This window comes from Cygnus atratus, chromosome Z (genome assembly GCF_013377495.2).
Source record: "Cygnus atratus isolate AKBS03 ecotype Queensland, Australia chromosome Z, CAtr_DNAZoo_HiC_assembly, whole genome shotgun sequence".
NCBI classification, from domain to species: domain Eukaryota; kingdom Metazoa; phylum Chordata; class Aves; order Anseriformes; family Anatidae; genus Cygnus; species Cygnus atratus.
The window spans coordinates 40,621,514-40,637,888 of record NC_066396.1 but is presented as its reverse complement, the minus strand read 5'-3'; the positions used below and the strand labels follow the sequence as shown (position 1 = coordinate 40,637,888).

Here is a 16,375-nt window from a genome sequence, read left to right as displayed (position 1 = left end):
GTCATTTGGACTGAAACCAATAATGTAGACTTAGGCATTGCTATATCAAGCATTTCAGCACTGATTTTTTTGGTGTTTGTCAGGTTTGTTACAGGGACAACTTAAACACAGCATATTGAGCCAGATATCCTAAACAAATTGGGCCCCTCTTGTTGGAAGCACCGCACTTTGCATTGCGTAATGTAAAACAGCAAGATTCAGAAGTGCTGAGTACACAGCAGAGAAGAGACTAAACTTTAGGTCTCTGTTTTTTCAAGTGAGTGCAGTAACCTCTACATTAGGAAGTGGAGGGAATGTCTTTTTTCCTCTTTGTTGTTGTTGTTTCTGCTAAAGTGACTTTGAGTGTGAAAGACTGTTCTTATGCTGTTTAGACTGTCATACAGAAAAGGGAGATTCCTAGTCCCCACTGAATATTTACTGTTGAGAAGTGTCATTTTGAAGTACTGGGCCATTAGAAGTTTTATGATTTCAGCAAATAGTATGGGAACTATCCGTCTCTCAAACAGCCCATCATCTGACTGTCAGTGTTTCTGCTCTGCTGGAAAGCTGGGATGTGGTTTCACATCATGAAAAGAGTAGTCAAATTTTATTGTTAGATGAAACTGCATGAAGTCTGTTCTGTGGCCTTATTTAAAATAAGAGTCTTGTGGATTTTTATATTTTACTACTGCCACTGCACCCAGTTGGAAAGTATTATGATGATGTTTTCTCATTCTTAAAGCAAAATTGAGTTACTAGTAAATAATGTGAGCAGTCATGAAACCCAGCTATTTGTTCAGCTTTTTTTTTTTATTAGTTTGCAAGGCATTCACTTTTAACAGTATTTTACATCTGAGGTATTAGACACAAACAGGATGAGGAAGGTCTGAATTATAGATGTTAAATCTTTCAAGTATAGAGTATTCTTACATTAAAAAAATATAGACACTGAAAATACTGATTGTCATGGAGAAAACAGAATTATTCTTCAGTTCTTTTAAATGTAAAACATTTCTTGACTTAAAATTTCATGGCATTTATTTTGCATATTTCTTTAACAAATTGTTTAGAAGGGAAAAGAAGTTCTTTCTGTCGTGTATTTGTAAATATAATTTTCTAAGTAATAATTTGTAAATAATGACACTGTCCTTGTTGTAAGGAGTGTTTAATTCATGTTAAAAAGCTTCACCCCTTTAGTTTTACACATTATATGAACTATAAGACTCGGAGCAGAACACAGAAATTATGGGAACTAGTCAGACATGCTCTCTGTGAAACACTGTTGCAGTGTTTTGCCCAGACACCAGAACACCAGAGCATAGGCTTTCGACTACTTCCACAGAGCTAAATCTTAATATAATTAAAGCCCACACCTAGGATTTGTGAGACCCATGTGAAGGCTGATTTGTGTGAGAAATAACCTCTCTCCCCCTCACCCCCACACATCCACCCTCCCATCACAAAGGATATAGAGCATTTGGAACAAATAACCAACAATAAGATACCAGAACATACGAGCTAAAATGTCAGTGCTTTGGTTCTTCCATTCATTTTGTATCTCTTTGCAGTAACAATCATCTGCATGTTAGAGAAAAAAGGGTTTTCCATTTTTTTTCACAGTAAATCAGAAACAGAATGGGCAGACATTTAAAAATGCGTCTTCTGTCCTGTTGTGTTGTTCTTAACACCCCAGATTTTTCAAGTGATTCAACTTTGATGCTTATTTGACAGTGTTCTGTAATGTCCAGTATTTTCCTCAGGAGATATAAGAACATCAAGGTGTTACAAAAGAAAATGGGTTGATATTTGCTGTAGTCAATAAACTTGGATAATTTTTTTTATAAAAATAGAATTGTGATAGGAATTGAAATGTGAGAATGGGCCTTCATCATCCAGTGGCACTGCTGATGAAGACAGCTGAGAGTAATCAGTTGTGCAGTTTGGAGTTGTGCTATAGCCTGAAGTCTCTTCAGTTAGAGGGTCTCATTGCTTAGCAGTGAAATAAGAATAATCTCATTCCTTTCCTTTTCCTGTTCGGAAGTCAAAACCAAAGTGTAGATTTCTCTCCTTTCCTATATTTAGGCAGATAAGAGGAAAGAAAAGACTGGGTGGACATTCATGTCTATGGATTTTAAAAAGGCCATTGGAGGGTAAGGAATAGGAAATGGCTTCCATGAAAATGTGGAATTAATCACTTAAATTGTCTATTCAATACTTAAACCAAGTATTTAATGAATGAAATGGAAGTGGAGAATGCAAAATATTCAGAACTTGGCTAGAGAAAGACTAGCAGATAATTATATTAACAGAAACCTGCCAAAAGATGTATACTCAAACAGATAGCAGTGATAGTAATATTTGCATTTTGTGGTCTTTTCTCTTCTTGCTTTTCTGCTATGTACTGGAACGAACCAACACTGTCTGGTGCTGTACATGAGCTGGAGGGGTTATGGAGGAAGCATTTCAGACTGGTGTAAGGCACACCATGTTCACGTGGGCTATGAGGTGTCTGAAGCGTCTTTAGACTGTAATCTCTTTGGGCAGGGACATGTTACGTTTGGCAGCATTCACCTGCTGTACAACATGATGTACCCATACAATACTACATAATATACAAGGAATTTACTTAGCAAGGAAATGAGAGAACTGAGCAGCTTGGTGTGGTGGGAAAGCATGTCCTTCCAAGGACATTGTCCTTAAAAACAGTCTTTAGTAATGGGTGAAGATCAAAAGACTTGGAGTTCATTTTAGTTCAGATAGCAACAGTATCTAAATTAATTATGTCTACAAATATGGACTGGAAATGTGGTAAAGCAGATTGTTAGATATTGTTAGATATCTGGTACTTCCTGTGTTTAATTTTTTTTAGAAATTACACTTCTGTATTACTTCACAATGAAGGAGCGGTTTGGAAGAACCAACCTAGTATGTACTGCAGTATAACTAAAATGTTAATACTAACAAGTGAAATATTACAGGTAGTCTCATAAAGTAATATAAGTTTTTGTGAATCATCTTGCATATTGAGACCCCTGTCGGGCAAGACCCTTTTTTTTTTTTTTTTAAAGCTGCTATTTTCTTTAGCTACTACTTTGATATTTCCCTGTATACAGAATTAATGAGAGTATTTAGTACGTGGTGTTTTCACTGAGAGGTGATATCTTTATTTTACTGTATTTCATATTATATTCTTATGTAGAATTAAAAAATGAAACAAACAAACAAAAAACAAATCCATCAAGACCCTTTGTGTCTAAATATATTGAAGGCTAGACTCTGAGATGGGGAAATGGAAAACATAGAGCTATCTTTTTTTTTAATTTAGAATAGTTGTATTAGTCATGTTCTCAGTAAATATCTCACTGTTATGCAAATACTCAGCTTTATCTGATGAAGCTGTTATACATCACAGTGAAGCACACTTAGAAATAACTATCTACATTTCAAAACTATTTCTGAAAATAGTTCATATCATGTAAGTACAATAGTGGAGCTGCGAGTGAATTCTTGAGGTATGGTGTGGTTTGTCAAATACTTTTTAAATGTCTATCTGTTTTAAAAATGAAGATAATATGTAGAGAGTGGTGGGTGAATGTTGTCAGTGTCAAGTACTGAGTGATTATGGAGATATAGCATTGTGTCCTGAAAGGGTTCAGTGGAACTGTGCTATTTGCTTTCTCTGTTCCTTTAACATGTTGCAGAAACTTCAGGTTGTCAAAAGTCACATTTTCTCGAGATGCCCTTAACATGAAGTCTCCTAGGGCATGAGGTATTTCTTGTTAGTTTCAAGCTGGACATTCATATATGTCTTAAGAATAAGACAATATGTGATTTCATGCAAGGACGGTGCCTGCTGATGGCATATGATATCACGTATTTTCTTCATTCAGTTCAGAATTTATTGTGTCAAAAGTAATCCAGTGCTCACCAGGGATGGGAAGCTGTGTATAGAGACCAGATGACACAATATCATTTCAGGAAACAATTTTTTTTTCCAAGAATTTTGTTAATTGTAGTTTTGTTATTTGAGATACGCAGAGGCCAAGCTGCTGCTGTCTAGAGCTCTTGGTGCAGAGATAAATAGTTCTTGTTTTTTCATGTATGTGTCTTTTTATGAGGCAGTCCTGGAAAGGAAAGACTTTTTTTTTTCTTTTGAGATACTCTTTGTTCTATCATAAAGTCTAAATCATCTGTGTCTGTCTTCTGAGGCCAGAGGGGCAGAACCTTAACACAATGGAATATAAGAAGTTGCACACAGAGCGTAGAAACATGAAATTGTTAAATTTTGGCACACTGCAAATATCCATTTCATACTTACTGCATAACTTCCTTTGCATGACATTCTAATTATCTACAATCCCCCCCCAAAAGTTGATTATTTTCTGTTTGCAAGCAGTTCAGATATTTTAGCAGACATGCGAAATAAATGAGATAACATTTGGTCTTGCAATTCTTGTGTTTACTCCTGCAGAGCTTTAGTGCATTAATAGGTGAAAAGGTGTATGTTTTCTAGGGGGAAAACTAGTGAACTTCAGCCAAACTGTAGATGTTAGACATCTACAACATCATATTTTTTCAGTCTTCAGTTGGTTGAAGAACCACTTTGTGACTTCAGTAGCTCTTATGTGAATATTAGTCATATCTTTAAATAACTATTTATGTCACTTTCCTCTCATGCTTGCCAGATTACTCTGTGAAAATTCCAATGTTTTAAATCTATGCACCTCAGAAGTAAGAAACTTTATATAAAGAGCTGTTTTCTTGGACTAATAGTTGAATTTGTTGCTTTGCCAGAAGATGATTCTATTTCATCTTAATGCTTGGATTTTGATTTGTTTTGTTACTCTGAATTCACTAATCAAGACTCCTTCCTCAGCCTAGGAAATCTCCAAGTAGTCTGTATAAACAGGAGTCCCAATTCTCAGACTGATTGAAAGGTTAGTGCTAAACACAGGGCTGTACAGAACAGAGATGAAGACCTTTTGGTCTGAGAATCTCATTACTTCCAAGGAAGGAAACTAAAACATGGATCAATGTCCTAATCTTAGCCAGCTGCATTTTTGTGTTTTGATTTGATTTAAGATTAACATCATCTAATCACAACTTTTTGCCTTGAATTTGCTTCCTTCCTTTCAGGAATCTACATATATTGTATCTAGAGAACTTTATTCATGCTTTTCCTGAGTCAGTGTAGCACTGACAGAACTCTGTTACAGTCAGTGGTGGAATACATGTACAACCAACTTAATATCAGAATCGCCCACAACAACTTTCTCCCTAGTTTGAATACACATAGAAGTGAATCATGTGATTTTGAAACATTTTTTTTTTCTCTTCCTTGGGAATTTTTTTAGAATGTATTGTGGCTAATTTATAAGCTTTTCAATTGTTTTATAATGCAGGAAGACATTTTTAAAGTAATGAGTCCAGTCTCTTGAACAAGTCTTTTTTGATTGTACTGTGTGCTTGGCTACCTTTCTTTGTCCCTTGTAATGTTTAAACCCATTGATGTGTCAGCCAAATTTACAGATACAGATCTGAAAGGTAATTAGGTTCTGGCAGGTTTTGTGATAAAGGTGTTTGAATGAGGGAGAAAATTGTTACATGTATCTTGATGTAGGAGAAGCTGGCAAGAAAATACTGGTCTGCAGGGGATGTGTAAAGATTCTGTGCTTGTGCCTCAGCGCTGAAGAAGCATTAGCGCTGTACTGCTGCAGAACCCAGGGATGGGTTTTGTTTGGTGTTGTGTGCTGGGAGTGCTCCTCCAATTTAACCTTAGAAGCAATGAGAAATATTCATTCACATCCTCACACAAAAATTGGCTGCCTTTTTCATAATACGCTGTAAGTAAATCAGAAGCTATGTGCAGGATTTGCTGGATTAAATTCTGTAGCCCAAATTAGTCTGGGTTCCAGGGTTAGATAATCAGAATGATTTCTTCAGGAAAAGAAACACTTTCTGTTATGGATTCATTTATTATTTGAAGAGGATGAAAATTCAGTTTAGTTCATTTTATTAAGCACTGCTGGGAAACACAGAAATGTAATCTCTTTAATTTATCATGACAGTTGTCTTAACAGTGGTATGGTACTGCAATACTTACTATATATGGTTTTTCTAAGCTGTTCTCTTGTATTACTAATATTTGAAACAGAAAGGATTGAAACTTGTGTAGCTAACTGCTGAATTTTAGTAGGTCCAGGGTAAGTTAAACAAATATAAAAATGAGAAACATCAGAATGTGGTGTTTTTTTTTTTTTTTTTTCTGTTCTTGTAAAAGCTTCAATGCTCTTGAAAAAGAATATGGCATTATCAAATGAATGAATTCTGTCTTTTGACTACTTCTCTGTTTGATATTTGGCAATTTATCACCGAGAAGGGTGGTCGGGCACTGGGACAGGCTCCCCAGGGCAGTGGTCATGGCACCGAGCCTGATGGAGTTCAAGAAGCCTTTGGACAACGCCCTCAGACATGAAGTCTGATTTTTGGGTGGTCCTGTGTGGAGCCAGTAATTGGACATGATGATCCTTATGAATCCTTTCCAACTGAGAATATTCTGTGATTCTATGATTTCGTCTCTACTTGTGATCTTTTATTTGCAACCAGGGCACACCTATATCAAAAATGAAATACTTTTGAAAGTTATTAGCAATTCACGTAGGTTCAAATTTAATTAACCAAAGAGTAGTCAGATGTCGACTTGAAATTTCCACATTTCCACTGTTTTAACAACATATGATCAGCAGGTTCACACACATCATCTCAAGGAGAATCTATTGTAGGAATGTCAATATTTTTCATTTCTGCATGAAAGAAAACAGTCTTCAATCAGCTTCAATCCTATTGCTTGTAAGGCTACCTAGACCTAATAATGATGTAAAAACAACAGAACTGGAACTGAGATTTATCCAAGTAAGCTCAGGAATTGCCTCGAGCCAACTGTAATTTCAGAATCCTGTTAGCCACAAAGAAGTGTGATAAGCAACCCCTTATGTCAATTTAATTGGCATAGAATGACTAGCTGATTAAAAGAATGGAGAAATGGGGTGACGGTTAATCAGGTGTATCAAAGTCTGAATGGTGGTAGGCTGTAGAAACCTATTTCATCTCTTGATGCTCAGATTTCTGAGGTTATAGATAAGGAGGTACTGAATAATGATGTTTATAAAATTCGATTAATAAAATTTAAGCAATTAAATCATTATGTTTTTACTCGGACAGTTAATGTAGGCTGTATTTAGGAACAAGAATGTTGACCTGACTGTATTTAAAAAATGAGTTGAGGCTAAGACTAGGTAACTGGTTGAACATGATTTTCTTATATATTATTATAACAGGGAGAGACACTTCATCTTTGGTTATACAGTCAGGGGAAGCCTGAAGAGCAGAGAGAAGGTATTACCTTGCTGAACAGTCATCTGAAGATTCAGACAGCTGCTGACAACTTGGTTTTAGTTCTGCTGTTAACACAGAAGTTCAAAAAAGATCTGAAAGATTTATCTGATGATATAAAACATACTAAAATATTAGTATACTGTATATTAGTATAGTGATTGAGGAAATGCAATCAGTTCATCCTCCTAGAATAGCAGAGCAAAGTTTAACTGCTTTGACCTCACTATGGCTTCTCTGTCATTTTAACTATTCACATAAAGAAAGAATAACTTACATGAAGAAGCTACATGATTGTTACTGCTCATGAGCATGAGCAGTGAAATGATTACTGTACTTATCTGGGAGAGGAAGTCAGGCTTAGGTAAATAAGCATGCTTTCAGGTGAAGAAACCTGAGATGTGAGCAAAGTGTGCTTTCAAGAAAAAAGCTAACCAAAACAAATTCCCCATCTATGTATTTTATTTTTTTGTGATTTTTTTTATGAGTGGTGATTTTTAGGTTGGCTACAAAGTGCTGATCTGTTAAGAGCATAAACAGCCCATGAGTCTTATCTTACTTAATCTTTCTGAGAAATTCTCCCCCTACACACACACACATCCCCCCCCCAAAAAAAAAAAAAAAAAAAACAGGAACTGATTTTCTCTAGTGCATTTCTCACCCAATATATCCCATACTGTGTAGGGATCTCCTAGGAATATCCTTCAACCATCTGCTTCAACACCATGTGGTCTAATCAGTTACTGGAGTTATTTTGTATGTTTGCAACTTCAAAATACTACCAGGATTTTTTTGTAAGAGATATTTGGTTTGAGAATGTTGTAGCTGAGCACTGACACTGAACTTCTTTGAAAATATTGCTTCCAGTTACTCAGTGATGGTGCTAGTCCAGGCTCCTTTTCAAAGCAAATCTTTTATACCAACTTTGCGATTGCTAGCTCATTGCCAATACTTATGCTAAATAAATATATTGGAGAAAATATGAAAGAATTCAGAGTAGTTGGTCAGTCTTGTTCTTAGAAAGGCAAATGGAAAATTTACTTCCATGACTTTTTGTAGCATCAGAAAGGTTACCCAAAATCATCAATATATGTGTGAGACAGTTCCATGCTAGGCACGAGCTGAAAATATTGCTCACAAAGTGACTAACCACACAAGTGATTATAAATCTGTCTGCATGAAAGTGTTTCCTCCCTTCCTACCCAAGATAATACTTCTAATTTTCATTCATCTTGTGAATCAACTCCAGATCATTACTAACAAAATTTCTTTGTAATTTTTGAGTTCAGAAGAAATTTCTGGGAAAACAGCTACTAACTTCAGGGAGAAGTAGCAGTAGCAGATGGTCCTTTTGGTCCTTTGGCACCTGGAATCTAGGGCAAAGGGTGTTAGAATGACAGAGGCTTCAAGAAAGGATTCACCAACAATTACCATCTTTGGTTCCTTCTTGGAGAGGTGGTTGTGAATCTCAAAATTTTCAGGCTATGTGGATGCTTTTTAGTGATCTTGAGGACTGTATTTCTATTTACAGGATGATAAATATTGCAGAGAATTAGGAAAATTAATTTTTCAAAGGAACCTAGCAGCCCCCTGCCCTGCCCCTTTTTTTTTTTTTTTAATAAGAAACAGAAGCTTGTCCCTCTATTTGTGAGGTGTAAGCATGGAAAAAAATTACGTGTGCTTAACTTTGAACTTAGAACTTGATACCATTGCTATCATGTTGAAAGTGAAGCTTCTGCTCAAGCTTACAAACAAAGTTTCAGTGATCGTTTACATTAGCAGGAAGCAATGTTCTACTTGCAAGTCTCCAGTCTTATTCTGTCTCTAGCAAGACCAAAGATTTTAACACTGCATACATTTTCTATGAAGAAGAAAAAGAAATGTTAATGTGTATAAATCCCCACTTGCATAAATAGACCAGTATAATTGGTTTATGGGAGGCATTTTAATTTGTAATTAGAGGGATTCTCTGTCTCTCTCTGATCTCTTCGTCCTGCAAAAGAAAGTTTTTGTTTGTTTGTTTGTTTCTTTCTTTTTTAAACTGTAGTACTTTTATTCCATTTCCATCTAGGCCTAATATTGAATGCTTTAATAAAAATGACAACTCTCTTTCCTCCCCTTATTTTTTTAAACCTACTGTGGGTTTGTAAATGTGGGAAAGAATACAAATACACCTCAATCTTGCACACAGTTCTCTAAAACTATTACTGATGGCAATGGGTAGTAAAGAAAACAAAACAAAACAAAAACAAAAATAGAGCAAAACAAGAAACCATAAACAATTAAAACCACTATTTCAAATGGAGATCATTAATTCAAGCTGCAATCCAAACATTTTTGCAGTGTGCCAAATAATAGTTTCTGTTCAGAGTGGAAACCAGCGAAGAAAGAAAGAAAGGATGACAGCTGATTATATCTGGGGATGTTACACTGACAGTTTTCACTTCTCTCTTCCCCCTGACAACTAGAAGCGTTGGAAATCTGAGTTTTGGAAGCTGCAAATTATATACATGTGTACTTGTATATTTATACACATATATGCTCACTTTTAGTTGGCTCCTGCAGGAATCAACCCTTTTGTGTTTGCCAAAGTTGTCTAATGTTTACATATATGTGGATGCTCAAACATAAAATTTAACAAAAGATAGGAAGATCAATTGCAAGTTGTTTCATTTTGTGAAGAAGAGAACAAAGCCCTTGTGATTCTCTTTCTCGCTCTCTCTCTTTTTTTTTTTTTTTTAAATTTTAAATGGGTGATCCATTAAGTTTTATAAAAGACCTGACTGTGAGGTCTTGTTTTCAATCAAGTCTTTGCTAAAAGTTGTGTTGCCAATTACAGTCTGGATGGTGGTTTGTCCTGGTATTTTTACAGTTGTGTTTCCTAGCCTTTCTTTGATTACTGCTAGCTAGTGTACTGTTTACTGTTGCTGCTATTATCATAGGTGAATTAATAATGATGGAAAACTAAAAAAACAAAACAAACAAACAAACAAAAAAAAAACCAAAACACCGTGAAAATGGGTGCAGACCAAATAGGCTCAGGAAGCAATACACAATAAAAGCTTATGGTAAGTGGTTTGTGCACAACCAGGATGATATTAATTCACCACTTTAATGCTTTAATGTGCAAAAATTTATCTTCAACTTAATTTACTGTTCCTATCCGGATATCCAGACTATGACCAGGTACCCTTTCGTATCAATAGAACAATGCATTACTAAATCTGAATAATGAGAGACTGCAGAATAAACAAAATTTGTTTATTTTTAGACTGCAGTGTCCAATTCTAAATATTTGAGTTATAAAGTTTTCTTGCTCTTTTAATTTTTCTTAATTTTCTTCCAAAGTGTTCTTTCACTTGGAAATTGAAGCCAACACAAGTGCAATTAACTTTTGTCTCTTTCTTTGGTGGTTGTTAGGAGATTCTTGCAACAGCAGTAGTGTATACATTTTATGTACCATTCAACCAGTTGTTAGCTTCCTCTTAGTTTTAAGGGTAATTTGTTCATGTTCAGTTTCTATTCCCAAAATATGCAAACAAAGCTGTCATAGGTGATTGTGAGTTAATTTTAGAAACATATCCCTGTGTTCATCAGTAATTAGTTTTCATAATAGAGATATGAAAAATAACATGCCTTAAACAGGGGAGCTATGTTTTGCACTACTTGTACGAAGCTACTTGTAGTTCAGCAAAACTTAATAAACAGTAGCCTTGATGGTACTGAGAGATTGACTGCTTTAAGTGTTTGGGCTTGTCTTTGGTTCCATTTTAAAGAATGTTCAACACCAACAATCCAACAGAATTTGAAATTCGGATAACTTCTCAGTAAAACCTAAAATGTTATTTGTTAGTCAACAACGTCTACTAAAACTATATATAGCCTGGGAATAGAAGCTTCCTGTACCCATTGTGGTGAACTATAAAACCTCGGTTTTTTTTTCTTTTCTGTTTTATGTTTTCTCATTTTGTTTCTTTAGAAACAAACACACCCTATTCATTATGTCAAATTGGATGATGACTGTGTTAAAAAAAAAAAAAAGAAAATGAATACCAACATGGTTCTAGTAAAAGACAGTGACTTCCAAAATACATTGTATTATTTTGCAAAAAATTGCAAAGTTGTTTTGCAAAATTTACATTATACTGCAAAATTGTCCATTCGATTTATGTGCTTAGCCATAGCATGGAAAAAAAGCAAGTACGTAATTGCATATTCCTATGTATTCTGTATTGAGGGAAATCCATATTTCAGGGGCATTGTACAAGTGATTAGAGATATAAAATGTGCTCTTTTCAGTGATAAAAACTTCCTATTCACGTAGTATAAATTAAACACCTGAAAGTGCCTAAATATCTCTTGATAAAAACTGCCTTCAGGTAGCAGTATACACCCCTAAGTGGGTGTCCTTGTTACTTTCCAATACTGAATACTCATTTTCTTTCCATTCCTGTGATCCTCTATTTTCTGTGAAGAAACAGCTATAGTTTCCACATCTTACTTCTATAGAAAATTTTGTAGGTTTTTTTGCCCAGCAAATGAGGAAGGATCTGGGGTGTGAAACTGAGGTCAGCATAAAACATAAATTCTTAGTAAAATAGGTGCTTCATTATTTCTCTCAGCACTTGTTAAATAAATAATTCCTGTCTTCACCACTGGATATTTAGAAAATACTTTCAGTATTTATTGCTCCAAACCAGACCACTTTTCTTAGAAAACTTTTAAAGGGAATAATAATCTAGGTTATGGGTGAAGAAACAAGCATGTATCTAAATTTGGCCCTTACAATCACAAAATGTTTTGTAAAGTCTCTTTTTTTTTCCCCCAACTCTGGAGATTTAGAGCCTCCATATAGAAGCTTTTCTGAAATAATCAGTTTTATGTGTTACATGTAACAGCTCAAAATAAAATTTATTCATATACCTAATAAATGGCAATTGCTACTTGTGGTATTACCTATTTCTTATTGGGCAAAGATTTGTTGTTTTATAATACTGTATTCATTCAGCTGGCATTTGTGCATGCTTTTTGGCACTTCCACAAATGATGAGAAAGCAACTTTTACCCAGTTAAATTACTGTGTGAAGTGAAAAAGGAACACTCAAGACCCCTCCAGATAATTTTGTTCCTCTCTAGTACACCTTTTTGAAGAACACAGATTAACAATTTAATGTTGATATTGTGCTTGTTATGCATTGTCTGTTGGCCTTTCAATGCAGGATTAAGTTGGATTTCCAGTCAAAAGTAATTTAATAGATTTTTAAAAGGCTAATAGATTTTTTGATATTCTAAACAGCTTAGACACAGGTTTTGAGTGGATTTGCCAAATAACTTTTCCACTTTTTTATGCACAGTTTCTTTCCATGATCATAAGGCTTGTTTTTTTGTTTAATGAAACAAATATAGTCACCTACTTCTGTTGTATCCAATATTCCTTAGCTTTTTTTTTTTTTTTTCTCCTTTCACCTGTATTTCTTTTCTCTAGTCACACCACATCATCTAGAAGCAGAGATCTATTAAAAAAAAAAAATCATTCTGAAGTAAGGCAACTTCAGGAGAGGGATTTTGAACGTAAACAGTACTTTTCCTGTCACTTTTGCTGTTCCTTCTTACACCATGTTTAGAGAGAGCATAATGTGCTATATATATTTTGATTAAGGATGAATTCTGGAATGTATTTGTTGCTTGAATTTCATTTAAAAAAAATCCATGCCAATAACTGATATTGTTAACATGTGTTTGTGCTGTTTTGCATTTTCCCTCTTTGTTCCTTGATTTAGTCTGTAATGACTGTGTATTTGTTTTGTTTTTTCTTTCCTTTCCTTTTCTTCTCATGTTAGTAAGTCCTTTCTTTTCTTTCTGTGAAGCACCTACTGCTCATGCAGTGCAGTGCAGCTTATTTTCACAGTGTTTCTTGGGTTAGCTTCTTACTGGTAAGTGAGAATTCTATAAACTTCCACTCTGGCTTTGGAAAAAAATAAAACTATACTTCTAGTGTACATCCAAATTGCAGAGAAGGTTTTAAAATAGGACCCTGTCTACTTGTAACAATGAAGTTGACTTCCTGGCAAAATCCCGTTATAAAGTTTCATATTTAAACTACTTCTGTGGTATGCTGTTGGCAATACCAGAAGATACTTGTTAAAATGTAAACTTAGGAAGTTTGGACAACATTTAATAATTCTTTTCTGGAATTCCTGGTAGTGGAACTCTACAATAGAAAAATAAAAGTTTGGAGTCTGGTGGAGCATGTTATCGTGATTCAGTTACACAAAACAGTTCGGTATGCAGAGTTACTATCTGTGGCTTTCCCAAGCTTAAATAAGAGACAGGGAAGAAATTTTATTTCATTTTTAAAGAGAATGTAAGTTAAAATCCTGATGACAGCTAGGAATGTATTGGAAAAAGTGTTAACAAACTGAATTTACAGTAACCAACCTGTTATGTTCAAAACACAAAATAATTTATTTCAATACTAAATGCAATTTAGAACAATACTTTTTAAGAGATCTAAAGGTATTAGTAAGCATCAGTATGTAACCCACTGAGTGTTAATAGAGAAAGATAAATTCTTTGATATATTCTTTTGTGTTCCTTAAAAGCAAATCATACATTTATGTTTGCAGTACCTCTAACAATTAACAGCAGAGAGCAAATAAAAATCATTTATTTCCACAGAGTAATACCTTGCCTGTATCTAAATGCGATAGGTGTGAAACAGAAGGTGCCTTGCAGGAATTTGATGCCTGCTTGATGATTTTTTACACATAGCCTCTGCTCTGTCCAGAAACAACACTATCTATACTAAAAAAGTATCTAGACATTTAGAAAAGTTACAACTGTTACAAATTGGTATTAAAATTTAGTGAATTTTAGAATGGTAAGTTTAGAGTTCCTCCTGGCCTCAGTAAAAGTCCCCTTTCAAAAAAAAAATAAATAAATCACAACTGGGTGACGGTAAGTGAGATTAACTTGGTCAAGACATTCAGTAGCAGTCATTTGACTTCAAAAGTTAAATACATTCAAAGACTGAAACTGTTTTCTTTCTCCTAGGTTTCTTGTTGATGCTTAGTCTCATCAATGGGAATGTTTATAATAAAGAAAGGGGAGAGTGCATTCTGCATGCTGACAGTTAGCAATACTTTTTCACAATAGTGTAATCATTTAATTAATTAGGAGAGTGCTCAGATGATCAGAGAAGTGGAAGTGGATAAAGTGACAGTGCTGGAAATAAAGCAAGTTGAAGCAATCAAGAATCTCTGGAAAGACCCAGGAATTCAAGAATGTTACGACCGACGGAGGGAGTACCAGCTCTCAGACTCTGCTAAATAGTAAGTACACTACCTAATGACAAGAAGAATCCAGCCTTAATGTAGTTAATAAAGAGAGAGGTTTACTCTGATTCTATTATTTGTACCTGTGTCTCTGCTGGCCTGTGATAAACACAAGATTTTAAGCAGGAGTGATGAAACAAACTAATCTGAGGTTTTCTGAGCATGCCAGAACTATTATCCCTCCCAGTTCTGAGGTCAACACAGCTGGTACATAACTGAGTTTCCCATGGGAGAAATCATGAAAACCAGCTGTACAAAATACATTGACAACAAGCGGGCAGGTCAGAAAGCTCATAATTACATGAAGATATTGGGGTATAAATAAGAATGCGGATATGCTTCTCCCCCAGTTTTCCTGGAATTTAATTATGAAAAATGCTTTAAGAAAACAGAAAAAATAAATTTCTGTTTCTGCAAGGTTGAAAAGCAGCAAAGTTATATTTCAGCAAGGAACATTCATATGAGGCATTTACGGTAAACTTTGATTCAAAAGGGTTACACTTGGGCAATCTGCTCTTGTGTGTTAAGCCTTATTCCTAACGGATGTCTTTCTGCTTTGTTTTTAAATAATCTTGCATTGGAGAAGGGTCCTATTTGACAGTCTGTCTATTCTAGCTTCATTTTCTAAGAAATTAACCAAAATTGAAACTAGTTTTACTTTAAATTTGATTAAATTTTTATTTTACTGTTAATTGCAGTTAAGATCTCGATAGCAATTTGTTACTTTGCTGGAGAGGAAGAATTTTCTCATTCAGAAGAGAAAACTTAGAAAACATTTCTTAGCTAACATTTCTTTAATGTGAGCATTTTTTATTTTGGTGCTCAAATGTGAGAGATGACTGGGCAGCAAGAAGAGAGTACATTGACATTCTTCCTCTATCACCAAAGAGAAAGAGGGAGAATTAGTGCTCAAATAAAGGAAGGTTTGTGCTACAAACACATGGAATGGATTGGAATACAATTTACAGTTTTTATAGGCCATGGTAGCATTCAGGATGATCTAATGTTGCTTTCTAGTGGTGGGAAGATAGATTGCAGACAGGAATACCAGGCATCAATTCTTTTTGTCTGACTTGCTCACACACCACTCATTTATTTAGGCACAGGAATGTCTTCCTAGAATTTAATCACAGCTATGTATGAAAAGCACAAGCTAAATGCATCATCTTTTACATTAAAATATATAAGGTGGAAGCATTCATGTTTGCAGTGCTTTCCATTAATTATTCTTCTGAATTTTGTCCAGCACACTTTCACATTCACATGAAATATTAGCATCACAGATAAAATGCTAGGGGATAGGAGGAATGTTGCTTAGCATTATAGTTAGGATTGATAATTATGTGTTCAAATCTTAATTATCATATTTACTTTGAGGTAGAAGCAAAGATTATACAAATAAAGTTGATCATTTTGGGTGTAGGCCAATTGTCTATAGAATATTCAAGCATCATCTCTTAACTAGTATTATTCTGTCTGAAACATACACCTAAGTGTCAGATAAGTAAAGGCTTTTGTTTTTTTATGCTAGAAACAATTGTTCTTATGCCACATACAAGTGAATTTTTGTTCAGCTGCATTTGTGGGAACATTCCTGTGATCACTGATCAGTACTCTGGTTTTGAATCTGTATGATTAATTTATGGAAGTGCATTAATCTTGTTTATGTT

At 34.8% G+C, this 16,375-nt stretch overlaps 1 protein-coding gene across 1 annotated transcript in view; it reads left to right on the top strand.

The window, feature by feature from the left end:
- Nucleotides 1-16,375, top strand: part of LOC118253783 (guanine nucleotide-binding protein subunit alpha-14) — a 73,795-nt gene that overhangs the window by 53,529 nt on the left and 3,891 nt on the right. Inside the window, exon 3 of the mRNA XM_035558545.1 lies at nucleotides 14,548-14,702. Coding sequence (XP_035414438.1) covers nucleotides 14,548-14,702 — 155 coding nt within the window. The remainder of the gene's footprint in view (nucleotides 1-14,547; nucleotides 14,703-16,375) is intronic.